The 11,896-nt window shown below is 34.4% G+C and overlaps 1 protein-coding gene across 5 annotated transcripts in view; it reads left to right on the plus strand.

The window, feature by feature from the left end:
• LOC132754503 (PR domain zinc finger protein 10-like) overlaps positions 1–11,896 on the plus strand; it is a 68,546-nt gene that overhangs the window by 27,239 nt on the left and 29,411 nt on the right. For 4 of the 5 annotated variants that reach the window (XM_060745140.1, XM_060745139.1, XM_060745142.1 and 1 more), the window contains exons 9-10: positions 4,024–4,297; positions 9,818–9,954. In XM_060745140.1, coding sequence (XP_060601123.1) covers positions 4,024–4,297; positions 9,818–9,954 — 411 coding nt within the window. The remainder of the gene's footprint in view (positions 1–4,023; positions 4,298–9,817; positions 9,955–11,896) is intronic. The other variant, XM_060745144.1, reaches the window with a different exon arrangement.

Genomic DNA, 11,896 nt, shown 5'->3' on the forward strand with positions numbered 1-11,896 from the left:
TAACCCCATTATTTAAACTCAGGAAGAACATTCATCCATCTGTTCATCCTTCAGTTAGTCCACACCTCTGAAAGTAAATGGGGCCATCTACCTGTAAATAGAACAATAGTCAATAGAGAACAATAGAGGTAATTCTGTAACAATAGAATAATGACCTTTTCTTAAACAAAAGAAAATAACATAAGAAATGGTTCTATTTTCCATTTTGGCAGCAAAATTTATAATAGAACCAACAAAAGTATAAAAAAGCCTACATAACACTTTTGGTTTTTACTAATATCTATTACAATTAATGAATTGTGCATTTAGAACTTTATTAGCTTTGCCAATCAATTGTTCTTGATTTAAACTGAACTACAAGTATAGTGTTTTATTTGGTGTTGAAATATCATTAAATAGAATGTTCAAATCAAGAGCAATATTATTTTTATCACTTTTAAAATTTAGTTAGCTTCTTTCAAAATGTTCCTCACAGTATTAATATCTTGGTGATTGTGTATATCTACCTGAATTTTGCTTATCTTTCACTGATTTGTGCCTATGTTTTCTCTTTTTATTTCCACCCATGTAATCCAAATTCAAAAAATCAATATTTTTTTTTCTTTTTTTTTTAAGAGACAAGAAAAACACCTTGACTTATATAGTAAAATTTTTAGAAGATATTCTCCTCCAATACAAAATGAATGAGAACATGAAATATTGTCTTCTAAACCACTATCAAGTTTTAAGATCGTTGAATGTCCGTCGTCCGTCCACACTTGTTCGTTAACACTAGCGGTCACATTTTTGCCTCAATCATCATCAAACTTTTTCAGGATGCTTGTCTAGGTAACATCTCGGATGATTACGAACATAGGTCATCTCAGATGAAAAACTAGGTCACAAGAGCTAAAAATAGAAAAACCTCGTTAACACTCTAGTGGTCACATTTTGACTCAATCATCAACAAACTTTATCCTGATGCTTGTCTAGGTAATTGCTTGGATGAGTTCCAACATGGTTCATCTCGGATGAAAAAATAGGTCACAGGAGCTAAAAATAGAAAAACCTTGTTAATACTCTTGAGGTCACATTTTTGACTTAATTGTCATCAAACTTGGTCAGGATGCTTGTCTAGGTAATTGCTTGGATGAGTTTGAACATGGGTCATCTAGGATGAAAAATTAGGTCACAGGAGCTAAAAATAAATCTTTTTTAACACTAGTGGCTACTGTTTTGATCCAAATATCCTGGAAATTGGTCTGAAAGTTCTTTTTGATGATTTTAAGGTCAAGTTTGCATATTGGTCACCTTTGGGTGAAAAACTAGGTCACACTGCCTAAATATGGAAAAATCTTGTTAACACTCTAGTGGTTACATTTTTGACTCACCTGTCATGAAACTTGGTCAGGATGCTTGTCTAGGTAATTGCTTGGATCAGTTCGATGGGTCAGGTGAGCAATCTAGGGTCATCTTGGCCCTCTTGTTTGACAAAAAGTTATGAAAGGTTGCAATGACCTTGAATGACCTTGACCATCAAGGTCAAATTATTGAATTTTGCTTAAATTATCATAATTTTGTTATGTCTCTATGGATTTCATTTATAATTTGACAAGACAAGACTTGCGCCCAAACAAACATATTGAATAATTTAGATGTGGCCTTAACCTTTAAATAACCTTAGCCGATAAAGTCAAATTTTTTTGAATTTTGCTGAAATTTTCTAATCTTTTGTCATTTATTATGCCCCCATTTCGAAGAAAAGGGGGTATATTGCTTTGCACTTGTCGGTCCGTCGGTCCGTCGGTCCATCGGTCCGTAGACCAAATGGTTTCCGAGTGATAACTAAAGAACCCTTAGGCCTAGGAACTTCAAACTTGGTATGGTGATTGGACATGACAAGTAGATGACCCCTATTGATTTTGGGGTCAAGGGGTCAAAGGTCAAGGTCACATTGACCTTGTAAGCAAAAACGGTTTCCGATCAATAACTAAAGAACCTTAAGGCCTAGGAACTTCAACTTGGTATGGTGATTTGTCATGATCAGTAGATGACCCCTATTGATTTTGGGGTCAAGGGGTCAAAGGTCAAGGTCACATTGACCTTGTAAGCAAAAACGGTTTCCGATCAATAAGTAAAGAACTTAAGGCCTAGGAACTTCAAACTTGGTATGGTGATTGGTTATGACCAGCAGATGACCCCTATTGATTTTGGGGTCAAGGGGTCAAAGGTCAAGGTCACATTGACCTCTTGGGTAAAAACGGTTTCCGATCAATAACAAAATAACCCTTAGGCCTAGGAACTTCAAACTTGGTATGGTGATTGGTTATGACCAGCAGATGACCCCTATTGATTTTGGGGTTAAGTGGTCAAAGGTCAAGGTCACATTGACCTTGTAGGTAAAAACGGTTTCTGATCAATAACGAAAGAACCCTTAGGCCTAGGGACTTCAAACTTGATATGGTGATTGGTCATGATCAGGAGATGACCCCTATTGATTTTGGGGTTAAGGGGTCAAAGGTCAAGGTCACATTGACCTTGTAGGTAAAAGCAGTTTCCGATCAATAACTAAAGAACCCTTAGGCCTAGGAACTTCAAACTTGGTATGGTGATTGGTCATGACCAGCAGATGACCCCTACTGATTTTGGGGTTAAAGGGTCAAAGGGCAAGGTCACATTGACCTTGTAGGTAAAAATGCTTTCTGATCAATAACTTAAGAACCCTTAGGCCTAGGAACTTCAAACTTGGTATGGTGATTGGTCATGACCAGCAGATGACCTATTGTTTTTAGGGTCAAGGGGTCAAAGGTCATGTAACATTGACCTTGTAGGTAAAAACGGTTTCCGATCAATTAACTAAAAACGCTTAGGCCTAGGAACTTCAAACTTTGTATGATGATTGGTGGTGACCAGCAGATGACCCCTATTGAGTTTTGGGATCAAGGGATCAAAGGTCAAGGTCACATTGACCTTGTAAGTAAAAACGGTTTCTGATCAATAACTAAAGAACGCTTTGGCCTAGGCACTTCACACTTGGCATGGTGATTAGTCATGAGTGATTGGTCATGATCAGCAGATGACCCCTTTTGATTTTGGGGTCAAAGGTCAAGGTCACATTGACCTTGTATGTTAAAACAGTTTCCGATCAATAATAAAAGAACCCTTAGGCCTAGGAACTTCAAACTTGGCATGGTGATTAGTCATGACCAGCAAATGACCCCTATTGATTTTGGGGTCAAGGGGTCAAAGGTCAAGGTCACATTGACCTTGTAAGTAAAAACGGTTTCTGATCAATTAACTAAAAACCCTTAGGCCTAGGAACTTCAAACTTTGTATGATGATTGGTCTTGACCAGCAGATGACCCCTATTGAGTTTTGGGTCAAGGGGTCAAAGGTCAAGGTCATGACCAGTAGATACTTGATAACCCTTATTAATTGTTTGATCACTGGGTCAGAAGTCATGCATAATTACCTTATCACATGAATAATTGGCTGCTGATAGGGGGCATACATGTTTTACAAACATATCTTGTTTATGGATATGATTCACACTTATTTTTTTAATAATATTTATTTGAAGGTTTGTGTAAGCCTTTTATTTATTTGCTTTTAAAAAAAGTAAAATAATTTTTTTAGATAAATTATTCTTGCATATCAGACTGGCATTTGTTTTAGTTTTACCCATGCCTGAAATGTCATCTGTCATGTGGGGTGCCAGATGAGTCACATGCTGTACAATGACATGATAACGATGATGTAATTTTACCATTATGAATGAAGTTGTAATTTCATATGCTGTTGTAAGAAAATAGCTACAGGTGTAATGACAAATTTCATGAAAAATTGTTTTATTAAGGTAAAGAGATTAAAATATAATGGTATATGGTAGAATATGCAAGGAAAAAATATCTAACATATGTTTGCAGTTCGGATTGGATTATCTCAACTGGAACATATGACATACATTATAAATAAAAGTTACCTTACTTACCTAACTTAGAAAATATAGCCATATTTTCAGATATTTCTTGTTTTTCTTTTAAGTCTATGAGGATTCCAGTTTCAAGTTCATTTCAACCATCTGTCAGTATACCATCAAGTTTTATGCCGGTCAATGTTTCAAGTCATTACCAAGAACATTTACAAGCTGGTTCCCATGCTCCACTGGTAAATGAAACTCCATTATCTCAATTTACAACCAATCAACTTGCAGCATCAGCATCACAACTGGTTTCGAGCATGGAATCTCAGCTTAACCCAGCAACATTTATGCTAGATGCATCTAATGTAGCTACAAATTCAAGAATTGAACACCCAGGTAAAATATCTTTTTTGTATATCTGAAAATAAAACGGAAAAGAAAGGAAAAATGAATTTAAGATGCTGTTGACATAGGAAAATATAATAAAATAATTCACCTGTCACAAAGTGACAAGAGTGAGCTTTGTGATTGCTTTTTGTCAGGTGTCCGTCCGTCAGTCGTCCGTCCATAAACATCTCCTCATAAACTGCTAAGCCAATTTCATTCAAACTTCACAGGAATGTTCCTTTGGTGGTCACCTTCAAAAATTGTTCCCATGCAGAACTCTGGTTGCCATGGCAACCAAAAGAAAAAACTTAATATATCTTCTTTTAAAAAAACCCCCAAAGAGCTAGAGCTTAGATATTTGGCATCAAACATCTTCTAGTGAGTGTCTACCAAGTTTGTTGAAATAAAAGGCCTGGGGTCAAAATTGGCCCTGTCACAAGGGGTCATTGATTTTCCCTATATATCTATAGTATAAACTTAAAAAATCTTCTTTTAAAAAACACAAAGAGCTAGAGCTTCAATATTAAGCATGAAACATTTTCTAATGGATGTCAACTAAGTTAGTTCTAATAAAAGCCCTGGGGTCAAAATTGAAACCTCCCGGGGTATCATTGATTTTCCCTATATGTATAGATAAAAAACCCAAAGAACTAGAGCTTATTGTCCCCCACCTTTTCGAAGAAAAAAGGGGGATATAGAAATAGGCTCCAACTGTCTGTCCATCTGCACTCACAGGACAGTAATTATGTGGCTAGAGGGACAATAGGTAACTGTTCTTTCTCTTTGATGTCATTCATTCCGTAATGCTTTTATGTGGCTATTTTCTTTTATGTGGCTAAAAAGAACAATAGAGAGAACAATGGAGTAGCCACATAATTACTCTCCTGTTAGAACGTCCGTCTGTCCGTCCGCTCACATGGGACAGTAATAATGTGGCTAGAGGGTAACTGTTCTTTCTCTTTGATATCATTCATTCCGTAATGCTTTTATGTGGCTCTTTTCTTTTGTGTGGTTAAAAGAACAATAGGGAGAACAATAGAGTAGCCACATTATTACTGTCCAGTTAGTCCCTCTGTCCGTCTGTCTGTCAGCAATTTGGTTTCCAGAGCATAACTAAAGTTCCATTTGGCCCACAATATTCAAACTTCATAGGATATTTGTCCATATTGGGTAGAAGACCCCTATTGATTTTGGGGTCACAAGGTTAATGGTCAAGGTCATTATTACTTTAAAACTGAAAACAGTTTCCGGAGCATAACTTAAGTTCCAATTGGCCCACAATATTCAAAGTTCATAGGATGATTGTCCATATCGGGTAGAAGACTCATATTGATTTTGGGGTCACAAGGTCCAAGGTCAAGGTCACTATTACCTTTAAACTGAAAACAGTTTCCGGAGCATAACTTAAGTTCCATTTGGCCCACAATATTCAAAGTTAATAGGATGATTGTCCATATTGGGTAGAAGACCCCTATTGATTTTGGGGTCACAAGGTCAAAGATCAAGGTCACTATTAAAATGAAAACAGTTTCCGGAGCATAACGTAATTTCCATTTGGCCCACAGTGTTCAAAGTTCATAAGATGATTGTCCATATTGGGTAGAAAACCCCTTTTGATTTTGGGGTCACAAGGTCAAAGGACAAGGTCACTATTACCTTAAAACTGAAAACAGTTTCTGGAGCATAACTTAAGTTCTGTTTGGCCCACAGTGTTCAAACTTCATAGGATGATTGTCTCATTGGGTAGAAGACCCCTATTGATTTTGGGTCACTAGGTCAAAGGTCAAGGTCACTATTACCTAAAAACAGTTTCCTCTCAATAACTTGAGTATTAATCAACCTCAAAATTTTATAGGATGAACAGCCAAGTCTAATACATGATCCCTATTGATTTTAGGGTCATAAGGTCAAAGGTCAGGGTCACAATGATCAAACCTCATAGGATGATTGCCTATATTGAATAAAAGATCCATATCTATATTGGGTCACAAGGTCAAAGGTCAATATCAAATAACCTTAATATTGTTAACAGTTTTACAACTGTCAAACGTCATAGGATGATCACTTATATTGAGTCCATTAATTATATGCCCTAAAAAATTTGCTTATATTATGTTATACCCCTTGCATCTTTCCGTCCATCTGTCGTAGCCTTTACAAGATAACAACTTGATGGTGGTGCTTTGAAAACAGCAACTATATATATGAGGGGTCATCCAAAAATTTGTGGACTTTCTTTGTTGTGTAAAATATTTTTGAGATATTGATTTGAAATTCTTACACTGCTAAGAAGAATAAATAACAAATAAACACAGAAAAATTAGTTAGTAGCTTCAATAATATTACAACAATATTTAGTTTTACATAAACACATGTCAGCGACAGCGGCGCACTCCAAAAAGTAATTGACGTCAACGTCATAATATTTAACATACAACTTAGGCTTCAACGTTACGCAGTAAATAACCATTACTGCTTCACAAAGTAATATCCATCACTAAATTTTTTATGCCACTTAAACACTAATGATAGTGAAATTTTATTTTCTCTGTTCACCTGCTGTTTTTATTTTCAAATGTTTTGTTAGTGTCATTCCCAAATTACAACAAAATTTTATGATCACACTATTTTCTAATTTCTGCGTGTCCGTCATTTTCCCGTTCTAAACAATATCGTCGTCTGGCGTTTCTGGCGATTTCAACCCCCCCAAAAAAAAATGGAAATGATGTTCATAATTTTAAAGAATTAAAATGTACTTAAATGACATCACAGAAGAAATATGCGATGTTTAGCAGGTTTTCTACGTTAATAAGTAGTTTTTTAGCAAAAATGTCAAAAATGTATGTACTTATTTAAAGCAATATAAAATCATTATTTATTGACGAAGTTAACTGTTCATTTCAAAACATGTTGATAATATTCTACAATGTATGCTGATAAAATTTCATTACAATACATGTTGACATTCAAAAGATATTTAAAAAGTCCACGAATTTTTAGAAAACCCCTCGTATATGAAGGTTCTTCAGCTATAAAGAAGTATTGCTTTTTGAAGGAGGTAATACTTTATTTAATTCCCATGTGTTACAAATGCTTCATCCTTACAAAAAAAACCCAACACTTTAGGGCATATAATGCTCCACTAGCGGTGCTCTTGTTATGTTTTATTGTGTGAAACCAAAATGCCCAGAGCTTAGATATTTCCCATGTAATATTGCTTAGTTGACCTCTACAAAAGTGACATAAATCATGACCCTCGGGTAAGAATTGGTTCCAACCTGGGGTTACTTTATGTAGATTTATTAACATATCTTGAAACTATTTACTCCTATACGATAAAAGCCCAGAACCTTGATATTGGCATGTAACATCAATTTATATACTTCTACAAAAGTTATATTAACCATGACTTTGAGGCCAAAATTATCTCTACCCTTTGGATCATCATTATTTATTTAGATTGATGTATTAGAAAACACATCAAATCTTTTTGTGGAAGACTACAGTGCTGAAAGCTTATGTATTTGGCATATAGCATTGCCTAGTAGACCTTTATAAAAGTTTTATAAATCATGAACCTAGGATATAACTTGCTTTCATCGGGAGCTTGTTTAGTATCAAAAGAATAAAAATGCAATTTCATCCAAACTTTACAGGAATGACCAGTACCAAGTGTAGTTGTGCATATCGTCAACATTTTTAAGTTCTTTGAATTTTGTCAGAGTTATGGCCTTTTAACTTTTCTGATCATTTTTATTTGTTTGGGTCATCAGACCAAACAAATAATGGTAGCAAAATTTCAGACCCTGATGCTGTTAATTGCAAATGCCGAAAATAGTCCGCTTTTTTGAAGCAGTTACTTCCCTTTATATGTACACTAACGCCGAAAAATTCAGGTGAGATCACTGCGTAAAGATTGTCAAATGACAGGCGCATTAATTTTCAAGCAAAATAGTTCCCGAATGGTCAAAGATTTCTAATATTGTTTTATTCTTTATAGATATACATGTTTATAGTAAGCTGCATGATTATTTACATCTGTGTTAGCGTCGAAATAATAAGAGTTACAAACCCTAATTTAGAATAATATGGTTTTCTTCAGGCCGTTAACATATAACTTCACTGTGGCCATGGGGTTTGCAAGCTCGCTTAGGAGTCTAGAGGTCTGGAGTTCAAATCCCAGTTAAGGCAACTCATTTTTTTAATTGTTTAAGTCAAATAAACATTGACTTGAATATCAGTGTTGCAATTAGTCTTATAGCCAATTTACTACAGTTAAAAACTGGAAAGCATTGGTGGCACTATACAAAAACAAATTGGTTTATAATCTCACAACCTTCACCTTTCTGACATTCTGAGACCCAAACAAATTCAGCGCCTTCTGTGCTTTGATTTAAAATTTTGTCAAGACTACTTCTCATAAACTACTAACGAAATTTGATGGAATTTTGCAGGATAGATCAATACCTCAAGTACTTGCACACAATTAATTGGTTTTCATAATAAAGGTGTTTTGCCCTGTTAATGATTTTTGTATTTCTTGCTACACAGTAACTGCAACATGCTACAAAATAGCCAGGACATGTAGGGAACAAACTTTCCAAATACCGTATAAGTACTTATTTCTGCGGGCTTAATATTCTGCAATTTTTGTTAAAATAAGGGGTTTTAAATGTCTGCGTATCTTATTTCTGCGGTGTCATCATTCACGCATTGATGCTTTTTATTTCTGCGTTTTAATTAAGATATTTTTTAAAAAATTAACCGACACAATCAGATTTGTTGATGTTACATGTACATTACTTCCGATTAACATGCAGACGACTGTTAATGTGTTTCGTTGTAATCATCATGTATCAGTATATACATGTAAATAAACGTGCAATGACAACAATTTTAATACTGTATGTGTATAAATATGAAGTGTGAATAATAAACAATAGCGAAATCGCATTTAGACACAAGATATTGTACAAATACAAATGGGTATGTTTATTGTACCCGTCAAACTATAACAGTTTGATTTTACAAAAACAAATCAAGCTAAGGGTGAGCGAAAATCATACAAACATAAAATTTATTTAAACAAAGGGAACAAGCAAAGTAACATTTTTTTCTAATATTTTATTCACGACAGATACATTAAGAAAAATTACCATCTACAAAAGCTGATAACGGTACATGGTTATGTAATTATACAATGCCGGTAGTTGACTTATTCCGACATATACATACGGGAAGGCTTAATTTTCTGCGGTTTTTAAATCTGCGGTGTCGTTATGAACCGCAGAAATAGCAGAAATAAAGTTCCCGCAGAAAATAGTACACCTCAATACAACTGATTTATTGGCTATCATGAGGCAGCACATTTAATCACTGATAGCTCTTGTTGATTTCTGAGTCTATGTATTCTGGGATTTAAATTGTCAAGTACTTGAGAGCACTTATGGAAAAAATTGTATACTGAAAATCCAGAGTTCTACATTATATTCATCATTTTCTAATTCATCAAAATAATATCTATTACAGCAGATTTGAATACACAAATATCCAACTATTTAAATGCACGAGGAATTGGATATGGTAGTACTTCAAGAGGGATTGGTCTCGACAGTGCTGACCTTGAAGACCCACAGCCAGGCAGCTCTTCCAGTAGTTCTCAAAATGTAAGATATATTGTAAGCTAAGTCAAAAATGTTTACATAATAACTTTTATTGATAAAAGTTTATTCTACAGTTTCTTTATTCAACTCTGAAGAGCACTAAATTTGCTAGATTTAACTATAGAAGATTCCATGAAAATATCTCAAAATTTTTTGACTCTAGTTTTTGCGACTGTCAGGATTTTATAGCCGCAATGCAAACTGAAAACAGCCAGTCATGGCTACTTATACAGACTCTGAAATAGCCAGGACTGTCACAATTGACAAATCATAACATAACACAAGTGCAAGTATGGCAGGAAAGACAGGAAATTCTTAAAATGGCAGCCATATTGACAGGAATAATTTAGAAAATGTAAATTAACAAAGCTAACAAATAACAAAATATGCAATGAACACTTTAATTACATACTTAACTTAGTGTACTAAAAATCTGGACAAAAAATAATCATAGTTCTAGCTTTGGAAAAATAACTATTGATGTAATGCCAGGAATTTGAATTTTCCCTCCTGACAAACTTAGAGGTCATACTGGTCATCAACATTATTTTGAAATACAGCAATGCCAGCTTAATGTTTGGAAAGTAACTTAATTCTTAGATAAATAAGGATTACATTCTTTGTTCTTATGAAAAGGCATTTAAAGTTTTGAATCAAGGTAGACAACTCTTGTCGGCCATTTTGATGTCAAGATAAACAAAGTAAAGAAATTAATCATTTCTTGAAGTATTTATAAACCTCCTTATAGTGTCCTATATAGTCCTAGAGCCTCAAAATGTCCTATAATATAGTACAAATACCTTCATTTACCAGAAAATTATATAAACAATTATCTAAAATCAGCAAATATGAATGGTTTAGGCAAGTTTAAGAATCCTGACAGGGTAAGTTTAGGAATCCTGATAGGTAACTGTTAAGCATTGACTGAGCATTATTATAAGTTATCTTAGTTTGATGTTCATATTGTCATAAAACAGAATTATACCACCACAAACTAAGTTGAGGGGAGTATATAGGAGCAAGCTTGTCAGTCGGTCCACATCATGGTTTCTGGATGAGAATGAAGTATTGTAATCAAACTTGGTATATTGCAACCTTATGTGAAAACCCTGTTGGTATTGCATTTGGACCCCCTGGGGTCAAGATCACCATTGCTAAAATAGAAAAGTGGTTTCTGGACAAAACTAGAGTTAGGAATGAGATATTGTAATCAAATTTGGTTTATATCAAGCTTATAATATGAAGACCCCTATTAGTATTGCATTTGGACTAACTGGGGTCAAGAGCAACATCGCCATTACTAAAAATAGAAAAATGGTTTCCAGATAATAACTAGAGTAAGGAATGAGATATTGTAATCAAACTTGGTATATAGCAAGCTTATATGAAGATCCCTGTTGGGATTGTTTTTGGACCCCCTGGGGTCAAGGTCACCATTACTAAAAATAGAAAAATTGTTTCCAGAAGATAACACTAGTTAAAAATGAGATATTGTAATCAAACTTGGCATTTAACAACCTTATGTAGAAATCCTGGTTGGGATGGCATTTGGACCCCCTGGGGTCCAGGGTCCCTATTACTAAAAATAACCCCAATTTTTCCCCGTTTAAAATGTTTCTGTTATCATATTCTAACAACATGCCAAGTTTAAAGAAATTCTATTGAACAGTTTTAATTTTGCCTATAATTATGTCAATATGAAAACGTCCTTAAATAGAAATATCTTGTCCAGCTTTCACAGGAGTGAACTGTACCATACCTAGTTTGGGAGACATGCATTTTTGTGACAAAAGACCCTTCTAAATTTTTTAGAGAATTTATTTCAAACTTCATTTAAATATAATTATATTTAAGTACTAAAAAATTTAAGAAAATAAATAAAAACATTATCTTGATTTATAAATATTGAAATCATGTCAACAAAGATGTTCTAAATATAGTACAC

The sequence above is a fragment of the Ruditapes philippinarum genome, unplaced genomic scaffold (assembly GCF_026571515.1).
Source record: "Ruditapes philippinarum isolate M1 unplaced genomic scaffold, ASM2657151v2 ctg2356_1_1_1_1, whole genome shotgun sequence".
NCBI classification, from domain to species: Eukaryota; Metazoa; Mollusca; class Bivalvia; order Venerida; family Veneridae; genus Ruditapes; species Ruditapes philippinarum.